Raw genomic sequence first — 18,953 nt, 5'->3', positions numbered from 1 at the left:
CTGTTCTGTATATGGTAGAAACAAATATTTGTTCACTCTACCTGCTGAGACTCCAGTGAGTTCACATCTGATTGTAGCGGTTTGTTCTGCTGTTCACAGAATTGTTTTGTGATGAAGGAGGCAATTTGGCCCATCGTATTTGCACCATTTCTCCCAATGAGCAAAGGACCTAGTGCCACACCCCTTCCTTCTCTATGTAACGCTGCACATTCTTTCTTTTCAGATAACAGTCTAATTCCCTTTTGAACACCTAGATTGAACATGCATCCACCACACTCTCAGGCAGTGCAATCCAGGCCTTACTCGCTGCATGAGAAAGGTTTTTCCTCATATCACTTTTGCTTCATTAACCAATTACTTTAAAACTGTGCCCTCTTGACCCATTCAGTCACACTCAGCACAGAACTATGGTGGAGAGCCCGTGCACTTTGACTGCCGTATTTGTGATTTTATATCTTGTCCTTATGGCTCCAATCGAAATCGGACCAGGATCAACAAATGGCGGGGCTCTAACCCAGCATTCCCTGCGTTGCAGAATGTGCCCTATCAACAGATCCGGAGCTCTCTGCGCAGGGGCAATGCTCAGCTGTGATTGGAGCATGCGCCCTACGGGCTGTGACTGGGGCAGGTGCATTGCTGAGCGGTTGAGGAATGACCACGAGCATAGGTAATCGAACCGCTGGGTAAACAGGGAGCAGTAGAGCCGATGGGTGATCTGAAAGACTTCATAAGAACCCCGTGGAAGAGACAAACCCTGAATGAGCAGTTAACGAGCCCGTACTTGTAGCTATGCGGCTGAGATCAGGCCCAGGTGATGGTCGCCATTTTTATAGAGCAACGAGGAAGGTGCGCATGCGCGACCATAATTATGTGCGGCATTGCACAGCAGTGCGCATGCGCGGCGATCCTGGATCCGGAAGACAGAATGTTCTGAATTTCAATCCTGGTCTAACAGTGATAACTTCTGTAAACCCCTTTACAAGGGGTTAGGAGGGGAGGCGTTCCAGACGGGAAACTCAAAACAAACATCATGTCACATGTTCTGGTGAAGAGTCATACGGACTCGAAACGTTAACTGTGCTCCTCTCCGCAGATGCTGTCAGATTTGCTGAGTTTTTCCAGGTATTTTTATTTTTGTTTTGGATTTCCAGCATCCACAGTTTTTTGCTTTTATCATGTCAAGATCTGACAATCACTCAGTTCACCAGGACCTGAATATCATCAGTCTTTGAATGTGGAAGGTGAAATGTTTGCTCTGTGGGAGAAGATTTCAAACATCAGTGACTGGAAAAGCACCAAGACACACACACCTGAGGGAGAGTGTTCCAGTATACTGGCTGTGGAAAGAGCTTTAACCAATTTCACAGCCTGAAAAACATATTGAACCATTCACTTTGGGGAGACACTGTACAAAGGTTCTGGTGGTTGAGGCTTCCACTGATCATCTAGCCTGGAGAGATGCATGGACACTGCACCATGGAGAAACCATTGAAATGTGGGGACTGTGGGAAAGGATTCACTTTCCCATCCCAGCTGGAAACTCATCAACGCACCCACACTGGGGTGAGGCCATTCACCTGCTCTGTCTGTTGGAAGGGATTTACTCGCTCATCCAACCTAGCATTACACCAGCGGGTTCACACTGGTGAAAGGCCTTTTACCTGCTCCGTGTGTGGGAAGGGATTCATTAATTCATCCAACCTCGTGTCACACCAGCGAGTTCACACTGAGAAGAAACCATTCAGCTGCACTTCCTGTGGAATGAGCTTCAGACTTTCATCCACCCTGCAGCAACACCAGCGAATTCACACTGGGGAGAAACCATTCAGCTGTACTGACTGTGAAAAGAGCTTCAGGCATTCTAGCAGCTTCATTGTACACCAGCGAGTTCACACCGGGAAGAGGCCGTTCACCTGCTCCATGTGTGGGAAAGGGTTCACTCAGTCATCCAATCTAGCATTACACCAGCGAGTTCACACTGGGGAGAGACCGTTCACCTGCTCCATTTGTGGGAAGGGATTCACTGATTCATGCCAATTGCTGAGACACGAACGAGTTCACACTGGGGAGAGGCTGTTTACCTGCTCAGAGTGTGGGAAGGGATTTCCTGATTCATCCCAATTGCTGAGACACGAGCGAATTCACAAGTCACTGCAGGGGTTGGGTTCTGCTGTTATGGATGCTGTTAATTACAACCAGGCCTGAATTATGATCATACTGATTGGTCAGGCTTGTTTCTTCTGATAATTACAGGGATTATTAATATTCTGGATCTATAGCTGATGGTGTTTTCAGGGCTGCGGTGTCCCTTTAAGAACCACTGTCTGTGATCCTTCCCCATAATTCAGGAACTCTCTTCAAAAATTAGTTTACAACAAGATCATGAACTTTTACTTCAATCCTAAATTAATCTTTGGTACGAACTCTACAATTTAGTGTCTGAAAGGTCCACTGATTAACATTTCTGATTAGAAAGTGCTGATTAATCCTTGTTGACAATTCTTACTGACTTGCACTTTACAAACAGTGACACATCCATTATCCACCAGAAAGAAGGGGAATGGGATTTGGTGGAGAATCGAGAGTCCCCAAATGTTACCCCTCCATCTGGTACAAGTCAAAGTAACAAGCCAAGTAACAGACTGTAAGAAATTGCCATCTAATAACCTTAGAAAATCTTCAGAAATTTATGGACTATTATAAAAATAGCTCACTCTCTTTCTCTCATGAAGAAAGCTTCCATAGCAGCTTGCTGGCTAACAACACAGGACAGGCCTATTATCTCTGCTGAGGTCATGCCTCTAGCACGGGCCCTGAAACAAGACATTTCTCACCCTCATACGATTGGATATCGTGACCTATACGTAAACCAAGTGCCTGTGTAAAGGTTAAAACAGGTTCTCGAGACCAAAAAAAGATTTCTAAGTGATCCATACTGGCTTCGCCCCGATACCCACACTCTGGCCATTCAGAGGAGACTGCCACCACCAGCTACGGAGATTGACGTTCACTTGCATCATTCGTCCGTTTATCCTCCGGGACCGGTAAACCGTTCTCATCTGTCGCGGCTCATATGCTTTTCCTGTCTATTTAACTCCTGCATCATTTTACAACTCTTGCTTCTCAATAAACTACTTTAAAATCACTTCTGAGCTGGACCCCCTTTTGGGTTATCTGTGACTCCCGGACCTAAATCTTACAACTGGTGTTAGGAGTGGTCGAGACCACAGGCTTGAGAACCAACAGTCTTGGTTAAATGTGAATGGAGAATATGAATCTTGACTTCAAAGAGTTAAAAAAGATTATAAATGCTTCTGTAGGTATGTAAATGGGAAGAGATGAGTGAAAGTAAACATGCCCCCATTAAAGGCAGATGCAGGGGAAGTTATAATGGGGACTAAAGAAATGGCAGAGACATGAAACAAATATTTTGTATCTCTCTTCATGGTAGAAGACAGAAAAATTCTGGTGATGGGCAACTGAGGGTTCAGTGTAGGGGTCAGCAACCTGCATTGAAGGAAGAGCCATTTGTTAGAAATTGGTCGAAAATACAATATCCGAAGAGCCATAATGCTGTTAATCAAATGTCGGCAATAATGGAAAACCAGACAGAGACAAGTTTCAACAACATTTTATAGATTGTTACTGAAAAGCTGTTAATTGAATGATACTTTCTAACAAGTACAATGTTACTAAAAGTTTTAAAAAATGGATCAAACCATTTAATTACCATCAAAATGGGTTTGATCAATGAAGAGTGGTTGCTGCTTAAGTCCTTAGTGAGCTGCACCAGTTTTAGAGACACAGGTTACAGACCCCCTTGTCTACTGAGAAGGAGGAACTGAAAGAAATAGCACTGGAGAAATTAATGGGACTAAGCTGTGACAAGTCCCCTGGACCAGGTGACCTGCATCCTCGGGATTTAAGAGAGGGAGCAGCAGAAATAGTGGATGCATTGTTTTTGATCTTCCAGAATTCCTCAAATTCTAGAACAGTTCCCAAAGATTGGAAGGTAGCAAACATAACCTTACTATTCTAGAAAGTAGGAAGAGAGAAAACAGGGAACTTTAGGCTAGTTAGCCTAACATCAGTTGTAGGCAAAACACTTGAATGTATTATTAGGGACATGGTAACAGGATCCTTATCAAATCAGATTAGGCCCAAATTTCACAAAGTTTAGAAAAATGAGAGGTGATCTTTTTGGGACATGTGATACTTAAGGGGCCTAACAGTTAGATGCTGTGAAAATGTTTCCCTGCCTGGGGCAATGCAGAACAGTCTCAGAATTAGATGTCAAACATTTAGGACTGAGATGAGGAGGAATTTCTTCACTCGAAGACTGTGAATCTTTGGAATTCTTTATCCCGGAGATCTTTGGATGTTCAGCCACTGAGTATAATTAAGATGAAGATCAATAGTTTTTTGGGTACAAAGAGAATTGAAGGGATATGGGGTGAGGGCAGGAAGGTAGAGTTGAAGTAGGTGATCAGCCATGATCTTTTTAAATGATGGAGCCGAATCGAAGGGCCAAATGGCCTATTCCTGCTCCTATTTCTTATGTTCATTTGTTAGTCTGGTTCCCCTCAAGCTGCTGAGTGAGTGAATTAAATCTTTCTTCACAAATCACCTGGATACCAGACCACAATTCAGGCCATGAACATTGTTTATTGTTTCCAAATCACAGTGAAATCTGGTCACACAGACCTTCTCTAGACGTGTCTAAATGTAATCAGAGTTATCCAGCAGTTCAGCACTAATGGGGAGAGCTATTTCACAAAACAAGGAACAAAGACGCCACAGGATATTCAGTGATTCACTGCAAATCAGCACGAATGGATGCTGAGTATTAATTACAGCAGGGAGCAGAGTCTGAGGTTATCAATTGGTGAGTTTACGTTCAGAGTAATTCCTTCAATATCTGACAAATTAACAGCTTTGAGCTGCCCATCTCACAAACAGCTCGAGCCTACTTGTAATTACAAATATTCAGAGCTTACCAAGCCTTTTCCTCAAGTTACAGAACAGACTTTCTCCTGTCAATATAGAGCTTCAGGATTGGACTGTTATCTGTTTATTGTTCATCTTTAGTTCAATACAGTTTCTGAGTGATTTACATTTAAGACAAGGTTTGCAGGTGTAAAGGTCTTTTCACACATGTATGAGAGAGGTTGTGGGGCACACACAAAGTCCATTCGGGCAATTTAAATATGAAATGAACTCCAACTATCCGAATGAACATGGTTCAGCTGTGGATGTGATTAACAGCAGAATCCCACCCCTGTAATCACTGGTGAACTTGCTGGTGTCTCAGCAGGTTGGATAGCTGGGTGAATCCCTTCCCACACATGGAACAAGCGAAGGGCTTCTCCCCACTGTGGATGTGCTGGTGCCTCAGCAGGGTGGATGAGCGAGTGAATCCCTTCCCCCACACAGTGCAGCTGAATGGTCGTTCCCCAGAGTGATTACGCTGGTGTGTGAACAGATCATTTCTGGTTTTGAAGCTTTTCTCACAGTCAGAACATTGAAAAGGTCTCTTATCTGTGTGAACAAGTTGGTGTGAAGCGAGATGGGATAAACAAGTGAATCCCCTCCCACACACTGTGCAGTTGAATGGCCTCTCCCCAGTGTGAACTCGCTGGTGTACAATGAGGTCGCCTGATCACTTGAACCCAGTCCCACAGTGAGGACACGTGAATGGTCTCTCGTCAGAGTGAACATGTTGATGGTGCTGCAGTTCCTCAGAACTTTTATAACATTTCCCACAGCCTGGGCACGAGAAAGGTCTTTCCTCACTGTGAACGCTTTGGTGTTTCTGCAGATTGGATGATCGATTAAATCCCTTCCCACACTCAGAGCAGGTGAACGGCCTCTCCCCAGTGTGAACGGGCTCATGTGCCACAAGGTGGAAGGACGTCCTGAACCCCTTCCCGCAGTGAGAGCAGTTGAACGGTGTGGAACCAGTGTGAAGGTACTGGTGCTCCCTCAGTGTGCGTGGACTTTTAAAGCTCTTCTCACATTCAGAGCATTTAAACTCTCTCTTGTCAGTGTGAACTCGCTGGTGTCTCTGCAGGGCAGAGAAATCAGTACATCCCTTCCCACACACGGGGCAGGTGAACGGCCTCTCCCCTATGTGAATATGCCGATGTATCAGCAGAGCTGATGACTGAGTGAATCCCTTTCCACATTCGGAGCAGGTGAACTGCCTCTCTCTGGTGTGAATGCTGGTGAATCAACAGGCCAGCTGACTGGGTGAATCCCTTCCCACACACAGGGCAGGTAAAAGGTCTCTCACCAGTGTGTGTGTCGATGACTTTCTAGCTCAACTGGATAATTGAATCCCTTCCCGGAGTCCCCACATTTATACAGTTTCTCCCTGGTGTGAATGCGCTTGTGTCTTGTCAGGCCAGATGATCGGCTGAAGCCTTGTCCACACACGGGACACATATACGGTTTCTCCCCACTGTGAATGGTGCTTCTTTCTTCCATGTTCAAAGGCTGATGATGTTCAGATCCTGATGTATCGAGTGACTCTGTCATATTTTGATGCGATGCTTGGTTTGTTATTGTCTGCAATTCCTCCTCTTCTAATACCTGGAAAATGAATTGAAAATAGAAAAAGGGGAACATGAGAGAGAGAAGCCACAACAACACAAAGGCAGGTTGTGAAATTGAGCTGAATGAATCTGGTAATTTGCAGGGCTGTCACCAGGAAGAAGTGGCCATGAAAATTGCTGGATTGTCATAAAAACTCAACTGGTTCACTAATGTCCTTCACGGAATGGAACACACACATTGGTCTCCTTATTTAAGGAAAGATCTAATTGCATTAGAAACAGTTCAGGGAAAGTCTACTTAACTCATACTGGGAATGGGCAGGTTGTCTTATGAAGAAAGATTTGACAGGCGAGACTGGAGAACTAGGGGTCACTGTTTAAAAGTAAAGGGTTGCCCACTTAAGACAGAGATGAGGAGAAATTTTTCTCTCAGAGGATAGTCAGTCTTTGGAGCTCTCTTCTTCAAAAGGAAGTGGAAACAAAGCCTTTGAATGTTTTTAAGACAGAGGTAGATAGATCTGTTTGAATAGCAGAATAGACTCGAGGGGCTGAGTGGCCTTCTCCTGCTCCTAATTCGTATGTTCGTATGTATGCTCATATCTGGTCTGCGCCTACATAAGGCTCCAGCCTTTGAGAGGAGAGGGAGAGGTCGGGGAGGAGGGGTAAGGAGAGGGACTTTAAACATCAACTCAACTAGGATTTCGACAGAATCTCTCAAACCCACAATCTGCAACATCTGGAAGAACCAGAGCAGCTGGTGCTTTAGAAAACCGCACATTATCCTAACTTGAATAAATATCACTGTTCCTTCGATGTCACTGGGTTAAAATCTTAAAACTATTGGCATTATGGGAGCCCCTTCACCACATGGACTGCAGAGGTTCAAGAAGGCGGCCAGAATTACTGCCTCAAAGGGTAGCTGGTGATCGTAACTCTTTCGAGTACAAACCCGTTTCCATCTGTTTCAGATGAAGTTACATTGTTTCATAGTTTGCCATTGTGAGATTTGAACTCTTGATTTTGGGGTTACAAACCCAGTACCATAACCACTTGGCTATTTAGGCCAAGCCTGGTGATTGTAATATATCCCTGTCAGTACAGGATAGTAACTGAGGGCAGATAGCTGAGACTTGTCAGCAGTGGCCACTTCAGAAGAATTTTTCTTTTGCAAATCACTGTAAAACATGCAATAAAACAAGAGCAAATCCCTGTTGATGCTGGAAATTCGAAATATAAAGAAAAAATGCTGAAAATCCTTAGCAAGTCAGGTGAGTTCCTGCAGCGTCTGTGGAGAAGGAAACAGAGTAATTGTTTCAGCTGAAGCTTAGTGTGAAAAGTTTCTCTGCAGAAGCTGAGGATTTCCAGCAATTTCCAAAAGGCTTTGATACAGAGAGAATGGGGGCAGAACAAAACTGAGACCATCAATATAAGATAGTCACCAAGAAATCCAACAGGGATTTCAGAAGAAACGTCTTAATCCAAAGACTGGTGCGAATTCACTACCACAGGGAATGGTTAAAGTGAATAGTCATGATGAATTTAAAGGGAATCTGGACAAGTATATGACAGAGAAGGGAATAGATGGTAATGATGGTAGATTTAGATGAGAAAAGATGGGAGGAAGTTCGAGTGGAGTATAAACACTGGTAGGGAGTGTTGAGGCCGAATGTGTCGCATACGCTCGGCCATCCTGTGTTTTTCTTTCCCAAGCTTGGGGAGAAGGTGCCACACTAACCATTTAAATCATTGCTGTCTATAAAAATAAAGTATATTTAAATATTTAAACATTCCAGCTTCTAAAATTTCCCTTCAAAGTGCAGGAAGGCTGTGGTGTTTAAGTTCTTGAATGGTTCCCAACAATCCTCTCTCTCCCCCCACCCCGGGCAGTAGCTGCGGGCCGGTCTGATCCCCCGGGGCTGCTGAACTGAACCCAGAGGGAGGGAGAAAATTCCCCCTGAGCTGCGATCCCGGGACCCACAGGATCTTCTTGGGGTTTGCGGCTTCCACCGGGTGTTTCTGAATCTTCCCCTCGGTGCAAACGCGGGCCCGATAGCTTCTTATTGGGGGTCTGAATCCTCCTGAAGGAGTTTGTGAAACCTCCCGGTCCAGCCACCGGCTCCATTCCTCTCCTGCCCGGGGATATTTCTCACCCACTGTACCGCCTCCATTCGGTTCCAGCACCGCACTGCGCATGCGCAAGTCATAGACCCGCACCACGCCTGCGCAAGGGCTCCTCGAATGAGGATAGCGCCCCGCTCATCGTTCGGCCCTCCAGTCCCGCCCCCTCTCGATCCTTGGCCCGGAGCTGCCGTCAAATCAGCCGGGCATTGTGAGCTGTCAGGTGAGAGGTCACTGTCCGGAGCGGGTTAATAAACCCCGGCCGGGGGGGGCGGGGTTTACAAATCCCGAGTGCGGCCCCAGAGCCGAATATTAAACAATGAACATTCTCCACTCTCACTATCCGCCGCTTCCGGCTTCTCTCCGGGAACAACCTCAAAGAAAGAGGCCAGGGGGAGACAGTGGCCTAGTGGGAATGTCACTGGATCAGTAATTCAGAGACCCAGGGTCATGTTCTGGGGACATTGATTTAAATCCATTAAATTAATACAATCTGGAATATAAAGATAGTCTCAGTGATGGTGACTGAGGCCCCTCTGAGAAAATCTCCACACAGCCAGTTCTGGACACAAGGTGAAAAGGTCTGTTATTCTGCCTGGTCGTCAGGGTGATTGAGGTTAATGTTTTGTCACGAATCATGAATGAAGTTACCTCCAGTTGTAGAATTTGTTAAAAAGATACGGAAAGAATTATCCAACACTTTATTCAGCCCAGCGAGGAGGGAGAGTGTGTGGGACAGAGATTTTCAGCTTTGGAGGGACAAGAGAGAGAAAAAATATTCCACAGGAACAAGAATTGTCTGTTCGGAATGTACATCTTGGACTGACACTGGTTACTTTTGTAAACCCCATTCACAAAATATTAGAAGCTGAGGATTTGCAGACTGGTAACTCAAACTAAGGATCACATCAGGATCAGACAGAGTCATTTGGGGGAATGAAAGTGGAACATATTCCACCAAACGAGAATTGTCTGTTCTGAATTTCTGTCCTGTATTGATCGTGATGACTTTTATAAACTCTTTTATCAGGTTGTTAGAATCAGAGGATTTGCAGATGGGAAACTGAAACCAAACATCACGTCATGATCTGATACTCAATGAATTAGGGTGTGAATATCATTGGCCTTTGAATGTGGAAGGCGGATTGTTTTAACCAATTGCATAGCCTACAAAGACATTGGAACCAGAGAGAATCTTTACACCTGTTCTGTGGATGAGGTTTGAACTGATCATCCAACGTGGAGAGAAACAAGGACAACAGCACTACGAAGAAACCATGTAAATGTGGGGACTGTGGAAAGGGATTCAAATACTCATTGCTGCTGGAAATCCATCGACGCAATCACTATGGGGAGAATCTGTTCACCTGCTCCGTATGTGGGAAATGATTTGCTCAGTCAACCACTCTGTTGAGACACCAGCAATTTCAAAGGGGAGAGACCATTCCCCTGTTATGTGTGTGCAAAGGTATTCACATAGTCATCTGAGCTACTGGTACACCAGCAAGTTCACACTGGGGGAAGCCATATACCTGCTCTGTTTGTGAGAGGGGATTCACTCGGTTATGCCACCTGCTGACACACCAGCAAGTTCACAAGTGACCATTGAGGTTGGATTCTGCTGTTGTTGCTGCTGTTCATCACATCCAGGACTGAAACATGTTCATTCCAACAGTTCAGGTTTGTTTCTGCCGAAGTTACTAACCATAGCACTAGGCTGGAGTTTAGGATTCTGGTTATGAAGCTGATTATGTTCTCAGGAATGCAGTCTCCTTCTCAGATTAGATGTCTGTGAGCATTCCCCTGAATTCAGAGAATCTCAACAGTTTGCAACAAATATTAAAGTTTGACTTCAACCCTAAAGTGATCCTTGATAATAAATCTACAATCAGTATCTGAGAGATTCCACTGATTAATATCTCCAATTAGAAAGTGCTGATTAATCCTTCCTGACAGTTTCTACTGACTGGCACATTACACAGAGTCACACCTCCATAATCCACCAGAAAATAGGGGAATAGGAATTGGTGGAGAATCGACATTACCCAAATGTTAACCCTCCTGTCTGGTACAGAAATCTCATCCGCACAGGAATGGAGTCAAATCAATTCCAGATAACAGACTGAGTTTAATCTTTCTGGAGATGAGGGGCTGCATTATAATGAGACATGAGGAGACTGGTATCAGTGACTGTGGGGTGGCTTCATATCCGAACAGGAGGAGATTGGTGTCAGTAACTGTTGGGTTGGTTCATAGGATACAGGAGGAGATTGGTGTCAGTGACTGTGGGTTTGGTTTATATCAGAAAGGAAGGGATTGGTGTCAGTGACTGTGGGGTTGATTTTCACCTGACAGGAAGATTTGGTGTCAGTAACTGTGGGGTAATTTATATCAGACAGGAGGAGATTGGTGTCAGTGACTGTGGGGTTGGTTTATACCAGACTGGAGAAGATTGGTGTCAAGAGTCTGTGGATTTAGTTTATATCAGACAGCAGGAGATTGGAGTGAATGAGTGTGGGGTGGGTTTCATTTAGACAGGCGATTGATGTCAGGGAGTATGGAGTTGGTTCATATCAGGAAGCAGCAGATAAATGGCAGTGACTGTGGGGTTGATTTATATCTGACAGGAGCAGATTGGCGTGAATGACTGTGGGGTTGGTTTATATCAGACAGGAGGAGATTGGTGTCAGTCACTGTGGGGCTAGTTGACATCAGACAGGAGGACTTGGTTTCAGTGACTGTGAGGTTGGTTTATATCAGACAGGAGGAGATTGGTGTTAGTGACTGTGGGGTTTGTTTATATCAGACCAGAGGAGATTGGTGTCAGTGACTGTGGTGTTGGTTTTCATCTGACAGGAGGATTTGGTATCAGTGACTGTGGGGATGGTTTATATCAGAGAGGAGATTGTTGTCAGTGACTGTGGGTTTGGTTTATATCAAACAGCAGGAAATTGGAGTGAATGAGTGTGGGGTGGGTTTCTTTTAGACAAGAGGTGATTGGTGTCAGTGAGTATGAAGCTGGTTCATGTCAGGCAGCAGGGGATTAATGTCAGTGACTGTGGGGTTGGTTTATATCTGACAGGAGGAGATTGGTGTGAATGACTTTGGAGTTGCTTTACGTCAGACAGGAGCTGATTGGTGTCAGTGACTGTGGGGTTAGTTTATATTAGAGAAGCAGTGATTGGAGTCAGTGACTGTCGCGTTGGTTTATATCAGACAGGAGGAGATTGGTGTCAGTGACTGTGGGGTTGGTTTATATCAGATAGGAGGAGATTGGTGTCAAGAGACTGTCGATTTGGTTTATATCAGACAGGAGGAGATTGGTGTTAGTGACTGTGGGGTTTGTTTATATCAGACCAGAGGAGATTGGTGTCAGTGACTGTGGTGTTGGTTTTCATCTGACAGGAGGATTTGGTATCAGTGACTGTGGGGATGGTTTATATCAGAGAGAAGATTGTTGTCAGTGACTGTGGGTTTGGTTTATATTTAACAGCAGCTGTTTGGGGTCAGTGATTGTGGGGCTGGTTTACATCATAAAGGAGGAGATTGGTGTCAAGAGTCTGTGGATTTGGTTTATATCAAACAGCAGGAAATTGGTGTGAATGAGTGTGGAATGGGTTTCTTTTAGACAAGAGGTGATTGGTGTCAGTGAGTATGAAGCTGGTTCATGTCAGGCAGCAGGGGATTAATGTCAGTGACTGTGGGGTTGGTTTATATCTGACAGGAGGAGATTGGTGTGAATGACTTTGGAGTTGCTTTACGTCAGACAGGAGCTGATTAGTGTCAGTGACTGTGGGGTTAGTTTATATTAGAGAAGCGGTGATTGGAGTCAGTGACTGTCGCGTTGGTTTATATCAGACAGGAGGAGATTGGTGTCAGTGACTGTGGGGTTGGTTTATATCAGATAGGAGGAGATTGGTGTCAAGAGACTGTCGATTTGGTTTATATCAGACAGGAGGAGATTGGTGTGAATGAGTGTGGGGTTGGTTTATCTTAGACATGAGGAGATTGGTGTCAGTGAGTATGGAGTTGGTTCATATCAGACAGCAGGAAATTAATGTCAGTGACTGTGGGGTTGGTTTATATCTGACAGGAGGAGGTTGGTGTGAATGACTGTGGCGTTGGTTTACATCACACAGGAGGAGTTGGTGTCAATACCTGTTGAATTGGTTTATATCAGACAGGAGTAGATTAGTGTCAGTGACTGTGGGGTTGGTTTATATCAAACAGGAGGAGATTGGTGTCAGTGACTGTGGGGTTGGTTTATATCTGACAGGAGGAGATTGGTGTCAGTGACTGTGGGGCTGCTTCAGATCAGACAGGAAGACTTGGTGTCAGTGACTGGGCGGTTGGTTTATATCGGACAGCAGCAGATTGGAGTCAGTGACTGTCGGGCTGGTTTATATCATATTGGAGGAGATTGGTGTCCAGAGACTGTAGATTTGATTTATATCAGACAGAAGAAGATTGGTGTGAATGAGTGTGGGGTTGGTTTATTTTAGACAGCAGGCGATTGGTGTCAGTGAGTATGGAGTTGGTTCATAACAGGCAGCAGGAGATTAATGTCAGTGACTGTGGGATTGGTTTATATCTGACAGGAAGAGATTGGTGTCAGTGACTGTGGGGCTAGTTTACATCAGACAGGGGGATTTGGTGTCAGTGACTGTGAGGTTGGTTTATATCAGACAGGAGAAGATTGGTGTCAGTGACTGTGGTGTTGCTTTTTATCTGACAGGAGGATTTGGTGTCAGTGACTGTGGGGATGGTTTATATCAGCGAGGAGGAGATTGGTGTCAGTGACTGTGGGTTTGGTTTATATTGGACAGCAGCCGTTTGGGGTCAGTGATTGTGGGGCTGGTTTATATCATAAAGGAGGAGATTGGTGTCAAGAGTCTGTGCATTTGGTTCATATCAGACAGGAGGAGTTTGGAGTGAATGAGTGTGGGGTGGGTTTCTTTTAGACAAGAGGCGATTGGTGTCAGTGAGTATGAAGCTTGTTCATGTCAGGCAGCAGGGGATTAATGTCAGTGACTGTGGGGTTGGTTTATATCTGACAGGAGGAGATTGGTGTGAATGACTTTGGAGTTGGTTTACGTCAGACAGGAGCAGATTGGTGTCAGTGACTGTGGGGTTAGTTTATATTAGAGAAGCAGTGATTGGAGTCAGTGACTGTCGCGTTGGTTTATATCAGACAGGAGGAGATTGGTGTCGGTGACTGTGGGGTTGGTTTATATCAGATAGGAGGAGATTGGTGTCAAGAGACTGTCGATTTGGTTTATATCAGACAGCAGGAGATTGGTGTGATTGAGAGTGGGGTTGGTTTATCTTAGACAAGAGGAGATTGGTGTCACTGAATATGGAGTTGGTTCATATCAGACAGCAGGAGATTAATGTCAGTGACTGTGGGATTGGTTTATATCAGACAGGAGGAGATTGGTGTCAGTGACTGTGGCGTTGGTTTATATCGGAGAGCAATAGTTTGGGGTCAGTGACTGTGGGGCTGTTTTATATCATATAGGAGGAGATTGGTGTCAAGAGACTGTGGATTTGGTTTATATCAGACAGAAGGAAATTGGTGTGAATGAATGTGGGGTGGGTTTATTTTAGAAAAGAGGCGATTGGTGTCAGTGAGTATGCAGTTGGTTCATATCAGGCAGCAGGAGATTAATGTCAGTGTCTGTGGGGTTGGTTTATATCTGACAGGAGGAGATTGGTGTCAGTGACTGTGGGGCTGGTTCACATCAGACAGGAGGACTTGGTGTCAGTGACTGTGGGGTTGGTTTAGATCAGACAGGAGCAGATTGGTGTCATTGACTGTGGGGTTGTTTTATGTCGGACAGCAGCAGTTTGGGATCAGTGACTGTGGGGCTGGTTTATATCAGAAAGGAGGAGATTGGTGTCAAGACTCTGTGGATTTGGTTTATATCAGACAGCAGGAGATTGGTGTGAATGTGTTTGGGGTGGGTTTCATTTAGACAGAGGCGATTGGTGTCAGCGAGTATGGAATTGGTTCATATCAGGCAGCAGGAGATAACTGGCAGTGACTGTGGGGTTGGTTTATATCTGACAAGAGGAGATTGGTGTCAGTGACTGTGGGGATGGTTTATATCAGACAGGAGGAGATTGGTGTCAGTGACTGTGGGTTTGTTTTATATTGGACAGCAGCCGTTTGGGGTCAGTGATTGTTGGGCCGGTTTATATCATAAAGGAGGTGATTGGTGTTCAGAGTCTGTGGATTTGGTTCATATCAGACAGGAGGAGTTTGGAGTGAATGAGTGTGGGGTGGGTTTCTTTTAGACAAGAGGCGATTGGTGTCAGTGAGTATGAAGCTGGTTCATGTCAGGCAGCAGGGGATTAATGTCAGTGACTGTGGGGTTGGTTTATATCTGACAGGAGGAGATTGGTGTGAATGACTTTGGAGTTGTTTTACGTCAGACAGGAGCAGATTGGTGTCAGTGACTGTGGGGTTAGTTTATATTAGAGAAGCGGTGATTGGAGTCAGTGACTGTCGCGTTGGTTTATATCAGACAGCAGGAGAATGGTGTCGGTGACTGTGGGGTTGGTTTATATCAGATAGGAGGAGATTGGTGTCAAGAGACTGTCGATTTGGTTTATATCAGACAGCAGGAGATTGGTGTGATTGAGAGTGGGGTTGGTTTATCTTAAACAAGAAGAGATTGGTGTCAGTGAATATGAAGTTGGTTCATATCAGACAGCAGGAGATTAATGTCAGTGACTGTGGGATTGGTTTATATCAGATAGGAGGAGATTGGTGTCAAGAGACTGTCGATTTGGTTTATATCAGACAGGAGGAGATTGGTGTTAGTGACTGTGGGGTTTGTTTATATCAGACCAGAGGAGATTGGTGTCAGTGACTGTGGTGTTGGTTTTCATCTGACAGGAGGATTTGGTATCAGTGACTGTGGGGATGGTTTATATCAGAGAGAAGATTGTTGTCAGTGACTGTGGGTTTGGTTTATATTTAACAGCAGCTGTTTGGGGTCAGTGATTGTGGGGCTGGTTTACATCATAAAGGAGGAGATTGGTGTCAAGAGTCTGTGGATTTGGTTTATATCAAACAGCAGGAAATTGGTGTGAATGAGTGTGGAATGGGTTTCTTTTAGACAAGAGGTGATTGGTGTCAGTGAGTATGAAGCTGGTTCATGTCAGGCAGCAGGGGATTAATGTCAGTGACTGTGGGGTTGGTTTATATCTGACAGGAGGAGATTGGTGTGAATGACTTTGGAGTTGCTTTACGTCAGACAGGAGCTGATTAGTGTCAGTGACTGTGGGGTTAGTTTATATTAGAGAAGCGGTGATTGGAGTCAGTGACTGTCGCGTTGGTTTATATCAGACAGGAGGAGATTGGTGTCAGTGACTGTGGGGTTGGTTTATATCAGATAGGAGGAGATTGGTGTCAAGAGACTGTCGATTTGGTTTATATCAGACAGGAGGAGATTGGTGTGAATGAGTGTGGGGTTGGTTTATCTTAGACATGAGGAGATTGGTGTCAGTGAGTATGGAGTTGGTTCATATCAGACAGCAGGAAATTAATGTCAGTGACTGTGGGGTTGGTTTATATCTGACAGGAGGAGGTTGGTGTGAATGACTGTGGCGTTGGTTTACATCACACAGGAGGAGTTGGTGTCAATACCTGTTGAATTGGTTTATATCAGACAGGAGTAGATTAGTGTCAGTGACTGTGGGGTTGGTTTATATCAAACAGGAGGAGATTGGTGTCAGTGACTGTGGGGTTGGTTTATATCTGACAGGAGGAGATTGGTGTCAGTGACTGTGGGGCTGCTTCAGATCAGACAGGAAGACTTGGTGTCAGTGACTGGGCGGTTGGTTTATATCGGACAGCAGCAGATTGGAGTCAGTGACTGTCGGGCTGGTTTATATCATATTGGAGGAGATTGGTGTCCAGAGACTGTAGATTTGATTTATATCAGACAGAAGAAGATTGGTGTGAATGAGTGTGGGGTTGGTTTATTTTAGACAGCAGGCGATTGGTGTCAGTGAGTATGGAGTTGGTTCATAACAGGCAGCAGGAGATTAATGTCAGTGACTGTGGGATTGGTTTATATCTGACAGGAAGAGATTGGTGTCAGTGACTGTGGGGCTAGTTTACATCAGACAGGGGGATTTGGTGTCAGTGACTGTGAGGTTGGTTTATATCAGACAGGAGAAGATTGGTGTCAGTGACTGTGGTGTGGCTTTTTATCTGACAGGAGGATTTGGTGTCAGTGACTGTGGGGATGGTTTATATCAGCGAGGAGGAGATTGGTGTCAGTGACTGTGGGTTTGGTTTATATTGGACAGCAGCCGTTTGGGGTCAGTGATTGTGGGGCTGGTTTATATCATAAAGGAGGAGATTGGTGTCAAGAGTCTGTGCATTTGGTTCATATCAGACAGGAGGAGTTTGGAGTGAATGAGTGTGGGGTGGGTTTCTTTTAGACAAGAGATGATTGGTGTCAGTGAGTATGAAGCTTGTTCATGTCAGGCAGCAGGGGATTAATGTCAGTGACTGTGGGGTTGGTTTATATCTGACAGGAGGAGATTGGTGTGAATGACTTTGGAGTTGGTTTACGTCAGACAGGAGCAGATTGGTGTCAGTGACTGTGGGGTTAGTTTATATTAGAGAAGCAGTGATTGGAGTCAGTGACTGTCGCGTTGGTTTATATCAGACAGGAGGAGATTGGTGTCGGTGACTGTGGGGTTGGTTTATATCAGATAGGAGGAGATTGGTGTCAAGAGACTGTCGATTTGGTTTATATCAGACAGCAGGAGATTGGTGTGATTGAGAGTGGGGTTGGTTTATCTTAGACAAGAGGAGATTGGTGTCACTGAATATGGAGTTGGTTCATATCAGACAGCAGGAGATTAATGTCAGTGACTGTGGGATTGGTTTATATCAGACAGGAGGAGATTGGTGTCAGTGACTGTGGCGTTGGTTTATATCGGAGAGCAATAGTTTGGGGTCAGTGACTGTGGGGCTGTTTTATATCATATAGGAGGAGATTGGTGTCAAGAGACTGTGGATTTGGTTTATATCAGACAGAAGGAAATTGGTGTGAATGAATGTGGGGTGGGTTTATTTTAGAAAAGAGGCGATTGGTGTCAGTGAGTATGCAGTTGGTTCATATCAGGCAGCAGGAGATTAATGTCAGTGTCTGTGGGGTTGGTTTATATCTGACAGGAGGAGATTGGTGTCAGTGACTGTGGGGCTGGTTCACATCAGACAGGAGGACTTGGTGTCAGTGACTGTGGGGTTGGTTTAGATCAGACAGGAGCAGATTGGTGTCATTGACTGTGGGGTTGTTTTATGTCGGACAGCAGCAGTTTGGGATCAGTGACTGTGGGGCTGGTTTATATCAGAAAGGAGGAGATTGGTGTCAAGACTCTGTGGATTTGGTTTATATCAGACAGCAGGAGATTGGTGTGAATGTGTTTGGGGTGGGTTTCATTTAGACAGAGGCGATTGGTGTCAGCGAGTATGGAATTGGTTCATATCAGGCAGCAGGAGATAACTGGCAGTGACTGTGGGGTTGGTTTATATCTGACAAGAGGAGATTGGTGTCAGTGACTGTGGGGATGGTTTATATCAGACAGGAGGAGATTGGTGTCAGTGACTGTGGGTTTGTTTTATATTGGACAGCAGCCGTTTGGGGTCAGTGATTGTTGGGCCGGTTTATATCATAAAGGAGGTGATTGGTGTTCAGAGTCTGTGGATTTGGTTCATATCAGACAGGAGGAGTTTGGAGTGAATGAGTGTGGGGTGGGTTTCTTTTAGACAAGAGGCGATTGGTGTCAGTGAGTATGAAGCTGGTTCATGTCAGGCAGCAGGGGATTAATGTCAGTGACTGTGGGGTTGGTTTATATCTGACAGGAGGAGATTGGTGTGAATGACTTTGGAGTTGTTTTACGTCAGACAGGAGCAGATTGGTGTCAGTGACTGTGGGGTTAGTTTATATTAGAGAAGCGGTGATTGGAGTCAGTGACTGTCGCGTTGGTTTATATCAGACAGCAGGAGAATGGTGTCGGTGACTGTGGGGTTGGTTTATATCAGATAGGAGGAGATTGGTGTCAAGAGACTGTCGATTTGGTTTATATCAGACAGCAGGAGATTGGTGTGATTGAGAGTGGGGTTGGTTTATCTTAAACAAGAAGAGATTGGTGTCAGTGAATATGAAGTTGGTTCATATCAGACAGCAGGAGATTAATGTCAGTGACTGTGGGATTGGTTTATATCAGACAGGAGGAGATTGGTGTCAGTGACTG

General features: G+C 45.0%; 2 protein-coding genes across 2 annotated transcripts; one reads left to right on the top strand and one right to left on the bottom strand.

The window, feature by feature from the left end:
• The first annotated feature begins 602 nt into the window (after positions 1 to 602).
• On the top strand, positions 603 to 3,145 carry LOC121270215 (gastrula zinc finger protein XlCGF7.1-like). The gene has a single exon (XM_041175530.1). It carries the CDS (start codon positions 1,459 to 1,461, stop codon positions 2,203 to 2,205), a length of 747 nt encoding a protein of 248 aa, XP_041031464.1. The 5' UTR covers positions 603 to 1,458; the 3' UTR covers positions 2,206 to 3,145.
• A 1,500-nt stretch (positions 3,146 to 4,645) lies between these two features.
• Positions 4,646 to 8,717, bottom strand: LOC121270217 (zinc finger protein 723-like). Its single transcript, XM_041175532.1, has 2 exons — positions 8,533 to 8,717; positions 4,646 to 6,591 (listed from the first exon to the last, which is right to left on the bottom strand). Exons 1-2 carry the CDS (start codon positions 8,674 to 8,676, stop codon positions 6,289 to 6,291), a joined length of 447 nt encoding a protein of 148 aa, XP_041031466.1. The 5' UTR covers positions 8,677 to 8,717; the 3' UTR covers positions 4,646 to 6,288.
• Positions 8,718 to 18,953: the final 10,236 nt, after the last annotated feature.

The sequence above is a fragment of the Carcharodon carcharias genome, chromosome 27, assembly GCF_017639515.1.
Source record: "Carcharodon carcharias isolate sCarCar2 chromosome 27, sCarCar2.pri, whole genome shotgun sequence".
Classification (NCBI taxonomy): Eukaryota; Metazoa; Chordata; class Chondrichthyes; order Lamniformes; family Lamnidae; genus Carcharodon; species Carcharodon carcharias.
Note: the sequence above shows the minus strand (reverse complement) of the source record. Positions and strands in the feature narration are given on the sequence as shown.